This window comes from Aquila chrysaetos, chromosome Z (genome assembly GCF_900496995.4).
Source record: "Aquila chrysaetos chrysaetos chromosome Z, bAquChr1.4, whole genome shotgun sequence".
NCBI lineage: Eukaryota > Metazoa > Chordata > Aves > Accipitriformes > Accipitridae > Aquila > Aquila chrysaetos.
In genome coordinates this window covers 49661976-49683528 of record NC_044030.1, presented here as the reverse complement: position 1 = coordinate 49683528, position 21553 = coordinate 49661976, and the positions used below count along the sequence as shown (strand labels likewise).

The following is a 21553-nucleotide window of genomic DNA, read 5'->3' as shown; positions in this document are numbered from 1 at the left end:
ACGCACACATGGCTTACAGAGCGTACCTTAAAATGACAAATCTGGTAGGAATATACCAACTTGAAAAAGAAAAATTAATTTAAGCTAAATCTTTTGTAATTTTCTGCTCCCCATTTCATTATGTAAACAGATGTTTTTTTCTCCTCAGACCACAGAAGAAAAGACTATGTTGATGATAAATGAAATAACTTCAAGTGTATTGTCAGGCATGGAATGACACAGCCTAGGGTGGATTAAACAGAATGAAAACCAGATAAAATAATAAGAGGGAAATGCCTGTTACAGTAAAAATTCCCATTTCCAATCATCTCCCATTTTCCAGGTTGGAAAAAAATAAAAGTAAAATCTGTTTAATTTGGTTTGCAGCTGTCCAAAATTCTGAAAGTACTTAGGAACAATCCTGCTCTTTTTAACACTTCACTTAAACCTGTGCCTCTTGGCTCTAATTTTTTTCCATATGGGAATTTTTAATATAAAATTGTCAATTTCATTTGTCCACTTGTTGATTCACAGATTCTTGTAACACTTTTCCATCTCCTACTGTTCTGCAATTAACACGAGAGAAAAAAATCAAATGGGACAAAACGGATTGTTACCAGAAGGAAACTTTGATGTGTGTTATTTCTCATTCTCATTTTTGGCACTCTCTTGGGCCTCATCTAAGAGAGAAGCTAAGGACTCAATCCAGCCTTCTTCTGTAAAGTTAGGAATCTAATCTCAGGCTTGGTCTCTGAATATCTACTGTGTGATAAATAAATGGCTGCACAAGAAGTTTACAGAAACTGAGGCCAGGAAGATGTAGCTACACTGAACAATTCTGTCTAACGCTTCCTTGTGTTACAGTGGAAGAATATGACCCCTCATAGCCCCCACAGCAATAGAACTGATTTTAGAAACAAAGATTACATAAAAGTGTTAACACATGTATTTTTAAACAGCGCTGTATATTTAAAAAAAATTGATAAGCACTTCTATTGACCAGGTTCTGCTTTGGGCTTTTAAGCTCTAGGCCAAGGGAAATACAAACATTTTAAACATATCCCTCATCCAGCCCTCAAGAAATATAGCCACTATGTCAGGGCACCTGGTAAATCAGACTGAAATGAACCCCCAAAGTTTTAATGGATGTACAAAAGTGTATCAAGATAAACCCAGACAGCTCAATGAAAAACACCTGCCTGTGTGCCAGTCAATGAGGAATTCATGACTTACAGTATTAGCATATGAATCCTTATGCTATTCAGAAATACTTGAAAAAGAATAAAAGGTTGAGATTATTTGCCAGGAAGTCTGACAGTTATGATATTAAAAACACAGCATTAAACGGCTTTATTCCAAGAGCTCAGGCTGCAAACAAAAATATCCCATTTGTTCTTGCTGTAGCAAGCTTTATTTTTCTGCTGTAATGTACATCTCTGTTTACATGTCTCTCCAGATCAGTTTCATCATTATCCACCATAGTACAACTATTTATCTGCCTTTAAACAAGCAAATGAATGTGTGTGTTTAAGGAAGCCAAAGTGCAACTAATGACATACTCATTTTTCAATTTATGGAGGGTTTTAGGGCATGTGATAGTTTCCAGAACTGCAAGCTGCCTCTTGCAGAAAATTCTCAGAAGATAGTTGCCATCTGAAGTTAAGCACCTTGTGGACACAAGCAATGTAATCTTCAGCAGTGCTGCATACTCTCAATTTCTTCCTTATGCCTGTGCTGTCTAGTGTACTGGCTTTAAGGAGATTTTTCACCAGATGAAGATATGACTTGATGCCTCAGCATAAGAGGCAAAGTCTTACCAGAAATCTTGTTGCCTTTCATGGGGTCATGCTAATATCATCTGCACTGAAAATGCAGAGTTAAGAACCCAGCTTTAGCCAGCCAAATTTGAATATATGGGACATGCAGCATTAACATCTGATTGCAGACTCAGTTACCTCTACTATTTCACTGGAAATCACAGAGTTTTAAAAAAAAAAAACAAAACCAAAACCAAACCCCTCATCACCGTAAATCCCAAACCCTTTCTTCACAGTGAAAGAGATGGGAGAGAGATTTCTTTTAAAATGTAATTTCAGACCAATTTCTGTCTAGCCATGGTCCAGTATTCACATAAAAATTGCTCAGGTAATTCTCACAGGACTAAGTTCTGGGTCAAATGTTCTTTTTCACCTGCCTTCTCCCTCTTGGGCAATTCTTACATATCTGCAAGTATCATTTTACATCAGGATTACTTAGCTACATATCCAGGCACTTGCAGTTCAGTATTACATCTCTCCTGCCTCCTCCCTCTTTTTTGTGGATTTATTTCAGCTTCCTTTAACAAAGTGTCTCAAAGACAAATACCTCTCTTGGGGAAAGAGGCACATTCTCAAACAGATACATTTTTCTCATTTCTAACTTGGCTGCATTCCTGTTTGCTGTCATGCCTATGGACTTGGTAACAACTGAGATTGCAAAAACCTGTCCTCTCCTTCTCACATTCCTCAGCATAAGTTTCAAAAGCCAGCGCTTTTGAATGATCAATGCTGTCTTTCTTCTCTTGCAAGTTCCTTCTTTAAAAATTCCCTAAAAGTCTGTGGGTAGCAGACTTTGACATGTGCAAGAGATTATTACCTGCCCTGATATAAACTAAAGAGATGACAATCACCACTCAGAAACAGACAACTCCACCACCATTCCACTTCAACACCGCCACCACCTTTAAAACTCTTGCAGCTATTCACAGTTTTCTGTTGCATATTTTTGCGCTCAATCCCTCTTCTCATGTAGTAACCACCATCCCTTTCCACAGTTTTACGCCTTGCTCTCCTGACCTTTGTACCTTCTGTAGTGTTTATATACTTGTATTTCTTGGTCTAGAAGTTTCACATTCATTCCTAAAAACTTTCTCAGCTTTGTACTTTTTTATTTTTGTGCTCACTGGAAGTATTTTACATTAATTACATAGCTGTAAAGCAGTAAGGACATTAAAGATGGGATGACAGTTTATTCATAATGCAGAGAGGCACTGATGCTCTGCAAGTTATCCATTCAATATTGTGAACATATTTCTGTAAACTTATCAAATCATATGAGCTAATGAATTGCAGAATATTAAGGGATTAAAGACTTTAAAACTAAACTGCATTATTTGTTTTATAACAGCATAGACCATTGGCTAGTGCAGACTGGCTAACAGACAACTGGCAAGTAACTTGGTTCTTCCACTGAATTCTGCTACACCTCTGTAGCCAGTATTACGCAGTTACCAGCTCTCAGTACAGAACTGCACCTGCACTGTCCTAGCCTGCACAGTCCAGCCATAAATCCAGGTTTCACTGGGGCTGTATCAACACCACACACACTCCAAACTAAGGGAAACAATCTGCAAGAACAGTCCCCCAGAAAACAAGGCCACATTGATTCTACATTAACCTAACTATTTTAAACACTAGGCTACGAGAAGTCACGGACTACAGTACTAAAATCATACTCTTCATGAGAGTTGTGAGGCGAAGGTCAACGAATGAATGCTTTCTCTTGTCTGATAAATACACTCAGGAGAAAAGAAAAGGTCTATCTTTAGTTTAAAATGCACAAGAATATACTGTCCTTCGTTCATTTACTCAGAATAGGATACTCCAAATTTCCAGCTCACTTATGTCTCTTTTCACACAGTTTTTCCTTATATTAGTTATTTCTCATGAAGCAGATTATAACAGTACTCTAACATCAGACTGAAGAAGCTTTAGTGGATGAACCCATCATTTTTCTAACAAAGGTGAGTATTTCTTCCCCACCAAATACACTTAAATGCTACTAGATGAGCAAGAGGATTATGAATTCAATTTGAACCATCCTATTTGCTTGGAAAATATTTCTTAGGATCGCAGAATAATTCCAGTTGGAAGGGGTTTTGCTAGTCCCAGGCCCGCCCCCAGCAGGCTCAGCCATGGGATCAGATAAGGCTGCTCTGGGCTTATCCAGTCAGGATTCTAAAAGCTGCAAGGATGGAGACAGCACAGTCTCTCCAGGATTCTGTTCCACTGTTAGACCACCCTCATGGGGAAAAAACGTTTCTCGCATGTTTTTATCTTTGCTTTGCATAACAGGTTTTGAAGATGGTTTTCTTTTTCAAGATTACACATGAAACCACCTAAGCCCTATGCCCTGCAGGCTGTCAATACAGCCCCAGTGAAAGCTGGATTTATGGCCAGACTGTGCGGGCTAGGACAGTGGTGCAGTTCCATACTGATAGCTGGTAATACTGGCTACAGAGGTCTACCAGAAGTGAAACCATTCAAAAGCTATGCCTTGGATAATTGGCAAAATAAGTGCTCAGAAAGCAAAGACAGGGTGTGAATTTACAACACAGTGGCTTTTTCAGATTCACTTTTTATATGAACTCTCTAAGAATTAATGAATAATGTAAAGTGGACAGGGTGTTGCAATTCCTACCTTTTAGCCTCCTGCACAGCAGTTTCCCCCAAATTTGCCTCTGCCAGCATTCTAAATGTGTGCTTTGGTTCCCTTTGTAGACAAAAGGGAACCTGGGAAACAACAGTACATTAAATATGAAAGATAACCAATATGCATCGTTATGTATTGTAACTTATGAAACCTGACAAAGCTGTCAGAATTCCTCTTTAACTAAGAATATCCTTAACGAAGGTCTTCCTTTTCACTGATGTCTCAATTGTTTCCTGATCTTCACTCAAAATATTGAGCCTGAACTAATGAACAGGTTAATGCTGGGGCTTACAAAATATTTTTAACACACTTATCCAAGTGTTGAGAAATTTGATGAGTGATTGCAGTCATTTAGAAGTGGTAAAAATTTCTCTCTCTATGACATGTCCACAACTGGCACATAATTGCGCTAAACATAATAAAACCATCTGTGCTACAGTTACATCTGCTTTGTTAACAGCACTTATTGTTTAATCTTCATAGTTTGTAATTCAATAGTACCTGCCAATGCTGCCCAAAACAAAGAATACTATTCTTTGTTCTTACAATTGCATAACCTTTCAATAAATTTGGAGCCTTCTTGGTTTGCACATTTTCATATTTTACTCATTCGATGACTTCAGAAGACTCAATAAATACATTGTGGTTTTCCCCAAAGTGAGTTTTGCTTTGAGTTCCATGTTTTCTGTTTGCCATAGAAAACATTTTTAATTGTTTCTGAGAAAGCGCCAGTCATTTTCAGGAAAAAGCAACACAATTTTTATCAAGTCATGGTGCAGAGCTGTATCCATTCTCCCATCCTGTTTTCATAATTACTGATACAGTATGTTGAGAAATGTAACAAAGAATTGGATAAAAATTTAGCTCAGATAGGCATTTTTTAAAAAATCTGTCATTTAGTGTGACAAAACAATTTAAAGTATGTATAAAAATTCCCTAAACTATACTGAAAGTAGTGATTGGCCGTATACGGATTATAGAGGCCTGAAGGTTATTAAACCTGATTATTATAAAGTTTTAGATGAAGGCAAAAAAAATAGATGTGACTTCACAATTTCAATGAGCACGCTGTGATATTGGATGAGAGTGCTCCTCACCTGCTGCAGTACATGTCTCTCTCTCAATGTCATTAATCTTCTGTGGAGCTCTACTAGTTCATCAAGATATGCCTAGAAACAAATCCCCCCCCCCATAAACAACTTGTTAATTAAGTCATAGCTATGTATTTTAAAAACTTCAGATGTCTTCAAAAACAATACAAATGAAAATTTTATTTCAAATCTTCTTTGAGCTAAATTTTCTTGTTTAGTATTCTAGCTTTTTCTAGCTTAATACAACCCAAATATAAGTTTTTGTTGGTTTTCTTAGATACTTAATGCCAATGAAAATCTTATTAGGTGGTCCTTTGCTGTAGAAGATAATGTCTATATCTCAACTGTGGCAAAAAGTGTCAGACTGGGGATGCCAAAAGAGCATCTTTAAAAAACATCTCCCATCTTTCCACATAAGACCCAAATCCAAACGCACAAAATCAAACCCCTCTTTTTCTCTAAAGCTACATAATTAATTTTCTGCGTCAGCAAGGAAGTAGGAGGGGAGAAAGATCAAGAAAGATTAATCCAATGGTAAATTCCACTGTCCTTCTTCCTGGGATGTCAAACATGTCCCACCTCTCCACCCAATTATCAACTTTCTCCTTCGGCCTGAGCCATCAGAAACCTTTTTTCCTTCAAGCAGAGAGAGATACGGCACCCAGCTTAAGAAACCAAAAAGCATATGGATCAGGCCACTGAAAATCTAGCAACAGATACTGAAACTTTGGTCTCCTGCCTTACATTATCACAAAATTGACACTAATACCTGTAAAATATGAACCTTCAGAGGAACTTGTCCACACTGGGAAATCATGCTATGTTCACTCAGACGAGGACTTAGAGCTCTTACCTATGGCCAGCTGACATGATTTTAAACAAAACTGTCTTTCTCAGTCTTAAATGTTGGTTCATACCATTCTAGTTAACATGCTAAATCACACTGCCACTTCCTAATGCACTGCCTTCAGAAAGGATTCTGGAAAACATATATATATCTTTAATTGATTGATTTATTGGCTAGGAATACAGCTGTGAATTCTCCTCTTCAAAAATTATCACTTCATCTGTGAAGCACAATGCAAACTCATGGTAGAAAGTAGATAAAATAAATAATAGATCGCAGATTCCCAACTGGTGACATTTGCCAAATCACCACATGTATTGAAGAGAAGGAAAACACTTTCAAAATAGCACAGAAGAAAAAAAATCTGCACCTAAAGGAACCCAAAGCAAAGATACTAATTACTAAGATTTTCATTCTGTAACAAAGGTTAGTGTTTAGTAAATCCATTAATATCACATTCTGGACTAGTTCACTGTTACCTCATTGTCATTTACCTTATCACAATCCCCATTTTTTATTTGTTTATCAGATTTGTTTTGCTTTATTGGACTTTTCACTTCTAAAATCTGGAAAAGAAAGAAAATCCTGTAAAAATTAAATGCATCACTGGATACAATTACACATGAAAAATTCTGCTATCAATTAATAACACAAAGAATGTAACAGCTGGGGAAAATGTAATCAAAACTCAAAACTGAGCTTTTTATTCTTTAATCCATACAACCTACTTATATTTTTCAGAAAAAAAGCAGATTACAGCAGAAAATGAGCTGCTGGAATGAGGTGATGTTGATATTATTAATCCTTAAAGGAATTAATTTCATGTCTTTTAAAGCCTCCTCAACACTTTTTTTATATCTTTTGTATGATGGTAGGATAAGATGTCTGATTTTGCAGATACAAAATGATGCTGAGGTACTCTCCAGTGCCTTCAAAATGTCACATCATCAGTATATTTTTCCTGTTCTTTTTTTTTTTTTTTTCCCCAATGCTGTCTCTTTTCTTCTACAATAGCAATTTTGAAACATAGTCTTTGAAATGACCACGTGAGTTGTAACTGAAAAAAAAAGTGTTGGATGGTAATTTCTCTTGCACTTATGTGGTACCCTTCCTTCAATGCCATCCAAAGCCATTTACTGTCACATATACAAACCAAGAACGCTTCATCCAATACTGAACCACAGTCAAGAAGAGCATGTCAATAAGCAGCAGAACACCATGCTTAATATGAAAATTTTAGGACTAAGGTGAGGAATATTTTGGGGAAACAGAACTGTTGATTATCCTTTCAATTTTTCCACACACAACACACATTTTCTAAAGTTAAAAGTAGAGTCAAAAAAAAAAAAAAATCACCATGTCATGCCTAACCTGGAATATGATCAGTTCTTCTGAAAAACATCAAAGGAAAATAAATGATCACAGATGATGGGAGATTTTGTTTTACATTTCATTGTAAGTGAGACTAACATCACTAGCATGATTATCTCCGAAACCACACTGGACAGTCACAACACAGGATAAAACTCAGCAAATAAAACAAGGAAATAAAGTCTGTAAAAGCAAGTGTTCTAGACTAGCAAGAAGTCTCACTAACAGCTTTCTGTAAGTTCCATTCAATTTCTACTTTCCGTAGTATAAATGACTAAAATTGAGTATATGCCTCCCAGGTTGACCAGCACCATAAGAATTCAGCAGGAAGGCAGCTATTTCCCTATATAGAGAAAGTGACTGCAGATCTGAGTTAACCTTACGTAAGGATTTGCTAAGCCAAGAGTGATGCGTGGCCAGAAAGCAAAACATACTTTTCCGAAGAAAAATCCCAGTTCTTCAATTCAACAGCCCCTGGAGTTACTGCTGTGTAGGCCAGTGGAAGAAAAAGCCTTGTTTTGAAAAAAAGCAGACCTCTAGGCATGGATCCAGTACCTTTTAGATGCTTTTCTTGTTTTTAAAGGAAGAAAATTCTTGGTTTCAAATAGAACCTTAGCAAAGAGACAGTATATTTGAAAAAGTTGCTTCCTTACAGTGCTCTTGATGTGTAGTTGAAATCTAACATCTTAAACACTCTTGTTTAGCACTAATCACATCTGAGGAAGCTTATAGAAATACTAACTCTATCTTAGCTCTTTAGTTCTATGAATGGACTCAGTCAACACAAGCCTGATTTCATCAGTCAAAAGCATCATCCTGGCAAGCAGAGATTTCAAATGTGGCTATGGTCCATACAATTTGAATTCTCATAATGCTTCCCTAAATTTCTATTTTTCAGCTCAATTATAAAATTCATCTCAATTACAAAAATAGAAGAAGGTATGTGACATTCAATTTTAGCTGCCACACTGCTATTGCTTGGAGTTTCTAAATGCACAGGTAGACCTTCTGTTAGATCACCAAAGGGGAAAGGAACATGAAAGATGTGACTGAGTGGGCTGCTGATATTGAGACTTAAAATTACTTAACAATTACATTGCCTCTGTAGAAGTTAGTCTTCATTAAACAACAAGCCATAGACAGGTGTTTTATTTTCCTTGTGCTTATGTCTCCAGTAAATGCAAGATTCTTCATCTTTATAGTTTGCTTTTTTCCCCAAAGACTCTTTCTTAAAAACTTGTAACTTTTGTACAGATCAACTTAGAAAAGCCTACAGAGTTTCTGGTGGATAATAAGAATGCTTTCTGGACATGGACTCTCCTTCCTCTGCCTGTGTACAAACTACTTGCTAGTTTTTTTTAACTCCACAGTGTATCTCAACTTAACCAACATGAATAATAATGTTTTGGTTTTGCACTATCACTAAGCTTGTATTGGAAACCTTATTAGAAAAACAATGACAAGTGAAGAAGTTAACCTAAGAGATATAGGAAAAACTTATCCATAAAATTCACCATCTAAACCACAAACTCCTGTTAATACATGTAGACACTATTCTAACTTTCAATACTGTAAGCAGTCATTTATTGCCAGTCAGTAAATTTCATTATTACTTTGTGTATGATCCAACTGACACTAGGAGTGAATTATGGTTCCCTAAAATAAGTGACAAATGATGTATAAATTCTGCTTTTTTAAAAAAGAATATCAGCTTTTATGTTTAATTTTTGTATTTAGAGAGCCTTACTTTATTGGTGACTGGGGGTGAGGTAAGTCCCAAACTCTAATTCTGATTTGTCCCTGATGTATTTTGTAGCTCCAGGTTATTTCATTTCTTTTCTCTGAAAACAGAAAAACTACTCTACTTTCCTACCTCAGAAATAACAGTTAGCTCTTACAGATACAGAACAAGCACTCTGATACTGAAGTAAGAACTATTGTGTTTTCTAGTGAAGTAAAAAATCCTGTATCTTCTAGATGAACACTGGTGAGGGAGAGGGGAAGAGATGAATGAACTCCTGAGTATGAGCCTATTGATGTGAACCATGTCTACTGCTAATACAAACCCAAATCTGTATCAATTGTACAACTGATGCTGTAAAGCCAGTTTGCATTGTTTCCCTTACAAAGCTAATTCATACAGAAAGGACACATTTATTAAAATATTGATGAAAACATTACTTTGTTCTATAGTATTTGCTAAACCAAATACTACTTCTGAAAAAAAAGCTTTTATGTCAGTTTACAGACTAAGTAACTGCACCAAAATAATCAGAATGTCATTATCAGCTCCCGAGGACTGCATTTACGAACCCTGACTTTACCTGGTTGTTGGTGGTTTTCAGTAAAGGTGGTGCTGGTTCTTGATGTAGTGGTGAGGAAGCTGAACTGCTGTCACTGTCACTGCCATCACTCAGACTAACCCTATGGAAAAACAGAGCCAAAAGATGACACCTCCAGACAAAGGGCTGTTAACAGGAGTGAACAGAGCTTGCACTTTGAGGTAGGACACTAAGAAAGAACCCTTGCTAAGCAAGCCATCATTAATCAAGGTCACATGGAAGACAGGCATCTGAGCAGGCTGCACGCTGGAAAAAGCTCTGTGTAGCATGGAGAACGAGGCTGTCTGCCTGCATTTGGCTGAGACGACATGTCCGGTTAACAGCAGCTAACATTACAGAAACAGTTAAATATTTACAACATTACACTGCTGTTCCCTATGGTCCTGGAGCAAGTCTGTATCTTGGTTCATAGCCTCATGGAAGAAGGAAAATGTTTTTTAGAGTTACTTTTCTGCTCTTCTGAAAGCTTTCTAAACAGCTGTACTTCCCAGTTGGACAAGTGTTTCACTGAAAAGTTCCTTGTTTCTCATCATAAATAACACTCTTTTTCCTGGCTAAAATTTAGGAAGTTAGTATCTCAGGAGAGGCCACATGAAAAAGCTCAGCTCCTAATCAGTCTCACCCTTCATTTATGTAGGAACAACAGGGAGCATTTGTTTGTTGGAAGAAAGAAAAAAAGTTATTTGGGATAAAAAGAAGGTAGAGAAACATTAGTCTTAAGGTATTGTTAAAAAAATGAAACAAAATCACCACATTTAGAGACAAACTGAGCTTGAAACAATCCTTTATATAATCACTGACAGGAACAAATTCTCAAACTGATAGTCATCATGGTCTTTTTCTCCTTGATTCCAGCTGCTAAAGTGCACAAGGGGAGCAGCTGACATTCATCAGTGTTTTCCTATTACCTTCCCATTTAAGCAGTAGCTGACACAGCACTCAGGTGCTGTGCACTCACAGCAAAACCCTGTGGATCAGATAAAGAACCCGCTATGGAAAGGTTCAAGAGAGACTGTTTCAGGTTTTCCATAACCTTCAACAACATTCAGATGGAGCTTCAAGCTGCCCGAAGAATAGATGCTTTTTGGAACACCCTCTTAAGGTTGCAGCTAGCATGCACAAGCTTTTTTAAAAAAGTAATTTCTGTGACATCTGCTTTCTTTACCTTCTGTCTGCACTTTTACACATTACCTGCTGCATGCACTGCAGAAATTACTTGAAATTCAAATTTCATTGATTCTGATCCAATTTAACAACCTAATCTAAAACTAGTAAGCAGAGAGATCTTAAAAATGAGACTATGTACAGAATAGCTCATCCGGCAATTGAAGGACTTAATTTTATCTCATTTATGCCAGAGAGTAATTATGACTACTCCCCTGAAGTCACAATGGCATGAAATCAAGGAAAGTCAAATGAATGAGGATCATCATAACCGTATGGATTAGTACAGAAATAGTTTGTATTGGGAATGGCTAATGCTGTTAGTTTTTAGAAGAGGCAGTTTTACATGCATATGCTTTAAAAAGAGTCTGAATTCTCTGCCCATTTGTTACTCAGCACTCTTTAGACCTAAGCACTCTCATTAGACCTCACCTCATTACTAACAAGCACAATGTCTTGGCCACCAGGATACTTGCAATCACAAGACATTCACCTGCGACTCCTGCTTCCTCCTCGTGTATTTACAGGTCGTTCCAACTCAGAATCATTGTCATTCTCATCTGCTTCATCTGATTCATCCTCATTATCATCTGAATGCAGATCTTTCATTATAGACCTCAATGGACCTGAAACAACAGAGACAATAAAATACACACATGAAGTTCACTTTGCAGTGTTCCAGGCAATTCACCTAGCTTTGTAGATAATAGAACACTACCCTCCCTGCACAGTGTTGGGAGGGGAAAGTCTTTAACATTAAACAAATTAAGTAATGCACCGGGGGCTTATGCTGCAGGGACTTATCCATGAATCATCTACTCACAGGAACAACTCAGCTTCAATACATTTACTCATGATAGTGAAGTGACTCATATGTTCAAGTGTTTGCACGATTGGCCGCCTGGACCATAGCTGAAGTAAGTAAAATACTGTCACGCCAGGAGAAATTGACTATTACTTTATTATTATCAGAAGCAAGATTCTTTTGCATTGCTGGGTTTTAGCATTTTTTGCTTTCTCAAATGGTATTATATGTAAGTAAAGATCTACAGGGAAATATCCATCAGTAATAGTACATTTGTTAGGTTAATCCATGTATTGAGAAGCAGAGTCTAACGAATCATTCTAACTCATACTGGCCAAGGCAGTCTTTGTCTTCCTGTTTTTTATATAGTTAGCTTTATTTCAGGGTCCATTTCAAGTCAAGTAAGCACTTTGCCAACGTTCATACGTAAAAAGTGCATCAATCCCACGCAACAACTTGCTATCTCTTTTCCAGGGTACAAAGCTTGACTTGCTCATAAAAATGCATTAAATTCAGTTTGGGATTTTGGTTTGATTTTACTCAATTTATTTTGCTGTAAAAGATAGTTACAAAAAGAGGAATATCTTTAACATCTAGGAAACGTAAAACTACAGCTGCTTGAAATAAGAATGGGCAAAAGCAGCTTAGAAGAGGGAAGGAAGACTGATGCCACAAGGCATTTAACTCTGAAGTACATCCCATTTGAGAAACGAAGCAGCAAGTAAAAGCATCAGCAATGGCTGCAGGAACAGCAATTACTATTAGGGTTCTGTAATTCCTTCAGCCCAGGAAACACAAAGTAATAATGTGAATGAAGTGAGCCTCAGAGTGTTCTTCAAACGGAGATGAAGCTTGCAACAATATTTGCTAATGGGGAAACAGAGTCAAGGAGTGTGGTCCCTCATCACTGCCAGAAGAGAAGATAGACCTCTGTCTGTCAGGGTCATACTCCTAACAAGCAGGATATTCCCTTCATGGGAGGAACGGCTGTATGGATTATCCCAGATCTAGCAAGGCTCACGTCACAGGCATTTTGACTAGTTTTGTGCAAGGCTTCAAAGCCGATGTTGAGAATGATTTACCACTAAGGTTGTACTAGAACTTTCATAAATTGGCACAGTTTGGCCAGCTTCAGATCAATGGTTTCTCTCCTCTGTTTTTATGCCCTAAGGTTGGCTGGGAAGAAGCCCAGATGGTGCTGATGGGCAAATTCCTGGTGGACCAGACACTTGTACCGGCGACAAAGGGAAAGGAGCTATACTGAAGTGCTTCTTGTCTACACAACAACTGCTGATCTGTGCTCCATTTTCTGTTTCTGCTTGGGTCTCAGGCAGACAATGCTCAGCTATTTGCAAATGCTAACTTGTAGTCTGACTGAATATCTAATCATCTGACCCTTGAAGGAGGGAAGGGACTCCTTCCTCAGCTTTTAATAGGAGCAGCAATAAACATATTCCCTTTAAAAGGGAAGAGAGAGGGCACTCTCAGCAGCATCAGCACAGGGATGAAGGAAGAATTTGCCCATTTTGATCTTTGGGAAAACATTCTTATTGGCCAGCTTGACTGTTGAGGTAGGTGAATGAGAGACATGGCATAGGGATCTAAATGAATTGAGGTAAAGGGTTAGAAAACAGAATTAAATTATCAATATATAGAAAAGGATTCTATGTTTCAAGAAAGATAAAAAGGTAGAACATAAGGGTATTTCCACAGGCTAGGCTTAACCTAGAAAGGCTAGTTTCCTGAGACCTTACTGGGCAAAGACACTAACAACCACCACCAAAGTCCTACTGAAGATGGTTGTCTTTGCACTGAGAGCAGATGAGTCTCACTCCACTCCATAGGCCAAAGTCAGCTTCTGAGAACGCGTTCATCTCCTCTCCACAACATACAGAAGGAAAAAAATAATAGAAAAGACTTGGTAAAGGGCAGATGAAAGGAAAGCATTAGCATACTCTTGCTGAAAGAGCACAGGAAAAGGTCAGTGGGAGGAAAGGTAAAATAATCAACAAAAACCTAATTTTCTAATGAAATTTAGTATGACATATGAATAGCTGATCTTGCATAAAACACCAGCACGTAACTCCACAACATGGAAACTGGTAGCTATGCTTGCAAGTCACCCAAAACATCAGTCCTTGATTTTATTTTTAAATGGAAGCAGAAAGAAAACCAGCACACATTCCTCATGATCCCTACACAGGCTGCTCTCCCAAGCTTAAGCTAACTCATTATTCTTGCCTCTGTCCTTTTTCCAAGTATAGCAGGGGGGCATTTCATCCCCTGATACTCCCTTGCTGCTGTGTTCTGGGACAATCAGATGGTGATGTCTTAAGTTGCCAACAGGCTTATTCCTCTTTCTTGGAGAAAAAGAAACTTGGGCTCCTGAGACACATCTATCACTGACAGCCCCATAGGCATTGAACAACCTGTCATTCAGACAAGTTTTCTCTTAATGTAGGACCACGTCTGGGACTCTGAATAGGCATTTTGTACCCAGCTAGCTAACTTTCTCAGTGGACTTTCCTAACAATCAGCAAAGCATTAATTTTTAGGTCTTTTTTTTCTAGCACTGATAGTGATGTCACTGCTAGTCTTCTGCTTCTTGCTAACAACTTAAAATTCCACAACAACCTTTTTAAGTGTTTGAGAAGTTATCTCCTAAAGGGTCAGAATACTTAAGGAGAAACTGAAAACTAGGAGGTGCCCTAGTGCTCTTGGTAAGGAAACAGAAATATCAGTGTAAGCCCCAAGGGCGGAAGACCTTGAAGAACCTTAGGTTAGCCCACTGCTCATACAAAAAGAGGTGAAAAAAGTTCATGCCGTGTGGTTTTCTGACACTTGAGCGAGCACTGGAGTTTGAACGCAACAGAAAAAGAGCAATGACCCTGGCAAGCAACTTCTAGTTAGGGAAAAAAGCATGGGTTCTGACCACAGCACAACATACAGTGGTGAACATGCCACAGTATGCCTGGTGCTTCATCCCTTTGATATGCAAATGCACAGCCTGGGCAATGAAAGCATTTAGTTAACTGGAACTCCCAGAAAGAAGCAGTAATCACTATTTACAGTGGCAAGAAAGAGGAGACATATATACCACTTGCACTTCAGAGTTGTTCATATCAGTGGAAAGATCTCCTATCAATTCTTGAGAAGGTTCAAAAAGACTGAAAGACAGTCTGTGATATGTCTTGTCTATGACCCCAAGTCAACCGGTTTTTGACCAACATAAGGTAACAGATACAGGAAAGGGTATCCACATCTTTTGGCTTTTAATAGGCAGTTCACACCACTAATGAGGTTTTCATGAGAGCAAGAATGGGGCTTCATCAAGAAGGGGTTCTGTTTAGCCTCAGGTAAAAATGAAATGCCTGAAGCCAGTCATCAACCACAGTTCACTTCAGCTCTTGCTGTCTTTCAGTTGGAGTAACACTGCCAGAACACATTAGAAAAGCAGTACTAGTCACCTATAGAAAGGCAGTAGGACAGATATACATCATGTGTAGATCTATTTAAAAATAAACTGTCTACCTGAGGCACTAATGTATTTTCATCACCTTAAATCAAGTCTACCAGAGGAATATAAATGGATAAAACAAATGCAATTTTAATTAGTCAAAAGCTGCTTTTCTAATGCTCCTGATTCAAAGAACAAAACAAAAGTTGATTAAGAATGTATCAGTTGTACAATCTGATAAACCCAGGGAAAAAGGCCAAGCAGGAACTAAGTAATTTAATAGATCACATAGGATGAGTCTCAAGTTATTTACAGAAAACCTGTCTTGGCAAGTTCTCTGGGAAGAAAAATGCATTTGTTTACTGAGTTCCAAGTAAACCGTAACTATTAGCCAGAAAACCAACATGCAAACTTCAAGTCAACTTAAAGTCTAACCATCATCTTCCCATGCCATGTATCTAAAGTAAATACTGTATGCTCTTAAAACTTCCCAATAGTATGGGAAGATCACAGCCCTTTGAAAGGGTCCACATACACACATCCTTGGGCTTCCCATAGGAAGCCAAGCAGGGCTTCAGATGGAGTCAGGTGCCATGCTACCTAACCCTGCAAAAGGACAAAGTCAGAAACAGAAGCTCTTTTGAGTTTAGCATCTGTTAAGTGACTGGCATGAATTTAGTGCTTCAAAACAAATACCCTTCACACCCTTTTCTCAGATACACATTTTTTCCCTTTATTTTGCTCTCACAGCCATATCTGACAACAACCCAAGGAAAAGTCTCTAAAGCAAAACTGTGGCCAGTTCAGGCTGTGAATGACAGCAGAGAAGTGGTAATGAGATGCCACCAGTTCTGTTTTTATTGCCCCCTTCATTTCACACATTCCTTTCAATTTCTTTTGCTTTGTTGGTACCTTGTTGTCTGCTGTTTTGAGATGGTATAAAACTGGAACTGGAACTGGAGCTGGAACTGGCAGGACTGGGCTGTTCAGACTTAAAAGGAAAAAAAAAAAAAGAAAATAAATAACGTTGTAAGAAACATTTTTGCCTAAAACTCTTACTGTTAGTTACTCCCTAAGGCATGCTGTCAAGAAAAAAAAGTACGGAACAGAGTAATATTCAAAGATCTCCATCTCAAGCGTCAGTGAGGCAAACATTGTGAAAATTGCTATGCACTCAACATACATACACACTACTATATCATGTCTAGTTCTTTACTAAAGCCAATATCCTAACAAGAAGTTCCCAACACATTGTTTGAAAGGCTATACAACATGGCCTAAATGAGTTTATAATAGACCTAAGGCTCCTGTGTCCTTGTCATACTGTAGTTGCAACGTTTTCCAAATTAATAATGATGTAGTAGAATTGAAAAACAGAAGAAGACCTGAGCAGACCACACTAAATGCCAGGAAGCCTCAGACAGTTTTCCCTCTTGTTCCTTAGAAAACAAGTCTTAAGAGCAGTATTCAAAATAAACTTTTCTGTTGTTACTGGATTTCTCCTCATCCCAACACTGTCCATATGTATTAAGACCCTACAGATTGTTATAGTGATTGAATTGGAAAGATTGCGTTGTTACACAGAGGAAGTATCTGGAACACACAGATCACAAAAGAGAACTAGATTTTTAGAACAGAGTTGTTAAAATCAGTTTACAGTATTTAACAAACAGTTCTATACATTGTTTTTCCACTATTGTTTAAAACTTATAGATTTCTCTCTAAAATTCTATGAAATTACTGAGAAAGGCCAATTACTTCATCTAAAAATCCTGTATAATTTTCCTCATAGTGGTTATGGCTTATGTGGTTGTACTGAGAAGTCTTGCTTCCTGCTGCTATGTTGCATGCCTTCATATACTTTTTTGCTGTTTCTTAGGCTCAGTGGCTTGAAGTGCATAGGTATTGGTACATACTTGCACGCTCACCTGTGTATGTGAGACAAAGAACAAATCTGGTATGTGGGCACAGGGGATATTAACAGAGAACATAAAACAAGAAAGAAGTGTCCATACAGAAGGAACGGTGAAAATCAGGTTAGGAAGTAACGATCTAAAAATCTACTCTTGAAAAGGAAACATGCTTACACTTCAAATTTTATACAACTGTGTTATCATGACGTGCTATCCAGGCTAAGTAAAGTTTCTGACTCTCCTTGCCTGCACAATATCTCTGTGATTAAGTTAGAACTGCTCTCAAAAATAACAGCAGTAATATCCAGTCACAGTAAAGCTGAGTTTTCATGCACACAGGCTACCTAAGCCTAACAGTTGCTTTTTCTACATAAATCAATCTATTGTTGCTTTTCATAATGAGCAGGCAGATTTACAGCCTTTTACCGCCTTTTCTCACAATGAGAGATGCCTATTCGGTCAACAGAATGCTTGAGAAAAACACGATTAACATCTGCTCTCCTCAAATCAACACCAGCTCCAGTTCTCACAGACACACAGTCAAAATACAAGCTCTGGATCTGACTGCATGGGTATATACAGCTTCTATACAGGTGAATCAACCCTGTACAAGAAAACCCAACCCAGCCAACAACACAATGTATTTCTGAGTACCAAGAGAGATTCTTACATGGTCCACAGCATCAGATCTTTTAGGAAGACACTGCAGCATCACTTGACACTGCTCCCAAAATCAAGTAATTCTGAAAAAGCTTTTTTTTTTTTTTACTGCCTGAACTTGTGCAAATCCATACACAATAGCATTTTAGAAGGAACTAAAAATATGCCTTCCATATATGAATATGGATTAGTGCCAACAGTGCTGAAGCTTCTAGTGACCAGAGGCTATCTTTTGTCACTTAAGCAATGCTTTTTGACAGTTTTACAGGTTGTTACCCCAAGGATTTAGGTATTTATGGCTTTATTCACTTGGGATTTCTGCTCTTATCCACTGATTACTAATCACCAAATAGATTTTTTTTTTTTTTAATGGTCTGAAATTAGCTAAAGGGTGTCCTTCAACAATAAAAGCTTAAGAAAGTACCTGCAAAGAGCTTCTCTGTATGTCCTTTTCTTGTTTTACTAGCTTTCTCTTCCTACAGACAAGCTAGTGAGAGTCTGGGCCCAAACTGTTCATTAGTGCAATGACCCAATATGATTTATTGCATTCTTAGACAGTCTATTTCGTTTTAGTGCTCTCACACTGATGCACAGGAGACATTGGCTTCTTTATTAGGCCTGGTCGAGGGATTCTGTGCTTTGAAACTGTTCGGCAGGAAAAGGGACTTTTCTTTGGCTCAAATTTTCCCTGAAAAGGTACTTTTTTCACCAGCTCCAAATCACTTGGCTTGTGTCATTTCCAAACTCTTGTCTGTTTTTACAAGTAGTACAACAACTTACTCTTGAGCTGCAAACAATTTTCAGGCAAACTCACCTGTTTATGACACAGGATATATAATAGAGCTGTTTCTTTAATATTTCGTGGTTGTCTGGATTCATATAACTTCTTCTAAAAATAAACCACATCATTTCAAGCTCCTTATTTACATTAAAAAATAGAAAACATCTATATGTGGGTGACAATGGCTTTTCTTGCCTTTCCCTGACTGTTTTTAAAGGAAGCTTACATACTGTTTCCTGAAATAAAATTTAAGTGGTATAGTGATATCCCACTTCATATCAGCCAGTCTACATATTTCCTATTTTTACACACAACAGCCTAAGGACTTCTGTTTCCCTGTGCCATACATACTGAAAACTTACACACTTAAAACTGTTTATAGCTAAGTATTATTTCCACTTCCACTTTGTCCAAAGTTAGCTTCTCAGGGAGGAGGAACATGCTCCCCCCAGGGCAAGTCTTCTCTAACAGGACTCCTGTACTTAAAACTGAGGAGATTGAAGTAGACGGACACCTGTAATCTTGAGAGCAGACAGCAGACGACCCTTTATTGCTAAAACACACATATACTTATAGTCACATATTCTGCAAAGTCACTGTACACGCGCACAAGCATAAAATATGATTGGTTATATCAACACTGTATACGCGCATAAACATAAGATATAATTGGTTATACTAACTCTGTACACGCGCATAAACATAGGACATAATTGGTTATACTAACTAAAACATGTGAAACTTGTCTCAGTCTAATTGGTCAAGATAAACTGCCGAATTGAGGTTCTTTGTGCCAAGTTCCCTTTATCGTGGAATGCGCACCTGTGTTCTTCTAATTGGCATCTTTCTTTTTTTGTCTTCTTGTTTATTCTGTTCAAAGTCTTCTAAAGGTGTCTGGAATGCTCTTGTGACCGTTAGCTAAATATGTGTCCACAAAAACGTCTACTGCCTCTTAAGCGTCCTGTCACTGACCACTGCCTCACCTTTTAGTACAGTAATCCAACCCATCTGTAGCTCAAAGGACAGAACAACTCCACCTCATCCACCAAGTGTCCACATCTACCACTGCCAAGGTGAGACACTGTTTGGGTGTCTGTGATACCATAAGCCTGAACTGAGCTGCCTGCACCCTGCCCAAATTCTACATCACCACATCTCCAAGGCAGGGTAAAGCTGCTCCTTTTTAACCATTCATGGAAGTTAGCTTGCAGATTGCAAGCTCACAGGGAAGATGGAAGAACAGGGGTATGGAGTGGGAAGTGGAATTAATTATTTCTTATAGAAATGAAAATGTTTATTCAGAACTATGACGTTTAAGGAAATAAACAATTATTTAGAAAAGTAATTTAAGGTCAAGAAGATGTAAAATTTAAACAGGAAATGCCAGATTATTGATTTTTGAGAAGAGGCAGAGACAGTCATGTGGTAGAGAATACAACCTAAGCTACTGATACAATTATCTGCCTTAATTATTTATAGTAATTTCAAACAAAAATTCCACATCACTGATGGAGATGAGGTTATTTGTTAATTAAGTTGACTCTGTGCCTGCTACCTGAGCAAGTCCATGGGCGCTGATGGGATGCACCCATGAGTGCTGAGGGAGCTGGCAGATGTCATTGCAAGGCCACTCTCGATAATCTTTGGTTGATCACGGTGACCAGGAGAAGTGCCCAAACATTGGAGGAAAGCAAACGTCACTTCTGTCTTCAAGAAGGCCCAGGAGGACCCAGGGTACTACAGGCTGGTCAGCCTCACCTTAATCCCTGGAAAGGTGATGGAGCAGCTAACCCTGGAAACTATTTCCAGACACTTAAGGATGAGACAATCATCAGCAGTAGCCACCATGGCTTCACCAAGAGGAAGTCATGACTGACCAACTTGATACACTTCCATGATGAAATGACTGGCCTAGTAGATGAGGGAGGAGCAGTGGATATTGTCTACCTGGACTTCAGTAAGGTCTTTGACACTGTCTCCCCTAAGATCCTCATAGACAAGCTGTTGATGTATAGGCTGGATGAGCAGACAGTGATGTGGCTGAAAACTAGCTGAATGGCTGGGCCCAGAGGATGGTGATCAGTGGTGAAAAGTCTATTTGGAGGCCAGTAGCTAGCACTGTGCCCCAGGGGTCAATACTGGGTCCAGTCCTGTTTAACATCTTCATCAATGATCTGGATGATGGGGCAGAGTGTGCCCTCAGAAAGTTTGCTGATTACACAAAACTGGAGGAGTGGCTGGTATGTCAGTGGGTCTCTCTGCCACCCAGAGGGACCTTGACAGGCTGGCAAAATGGGCCAACAGGAACCTCATGAAGTTCAACAAGGAGAAGTGTGAAGTCCTATACCTGGGGAATAACAGCCCCATAGACCAACATATTCTGGGGGCCACCCAGCTGGAAAGCAGCTTGGCAGAAAAGGACCCAGGGGTCCTCATGGATCTTATTAATGTATATAAATACCTGAAGGGAGGGTGCAAAGAGGACAGAGCCAGGCTCTTTTCAGTGGTGCCCAGTGACAGGACAAGAGGCAATGGGCACAAAGGGAAACACAGCAGGTTCACTCTGAACATCAGGAAACACTTTTGTACCGTGACAGTGACCAAGCATGGGCACAGGTTGCTCAGGGAGGTTGTGGAGTCTCCCTCCTTAGCAATATTTGAAAAATGTCTAGA

General features: G+C 38.5%; 1 protein-coding gene across 2 annotated transcripts in view; it reads right to left on the bottom strand.

Moving 5' to 3' along the window:
• Positions 1 to 21553, bottom strand: part of MLLT3 (MLLT3 super elongation complex subunit) — a 136815-nt gene that overhangs the window by 2902 nt on the left and 112360 nt on the right. For both annotated transcript variants that reach the window (XM_030005521.1, XM_030005522.1), the window contains exons 7-11: positions 16439 to 16517; positions 11758 to 11890; positions 10083 to 10182; positions 6882 to 6953; positions 5547 to 5618 (exon numbers count right to left, since the gene is read on the bottom strand). In XM_030005521.1, the coding sequence (XP_029861381.1) occupies positions 5547 to 5618; positions 6882 to 6953; positions 10083 to 10182; positions 11758 to 11890; positions 16439 to 16517 (456 nt within the window). The remainder of the gene's footprint in view (positions 1 to 5546; positions 5619 to 6881; positions 6954 to 10082; positions 10183 to 11757; positions 11891 to 16438; positions 16518 to 21553) is intronic.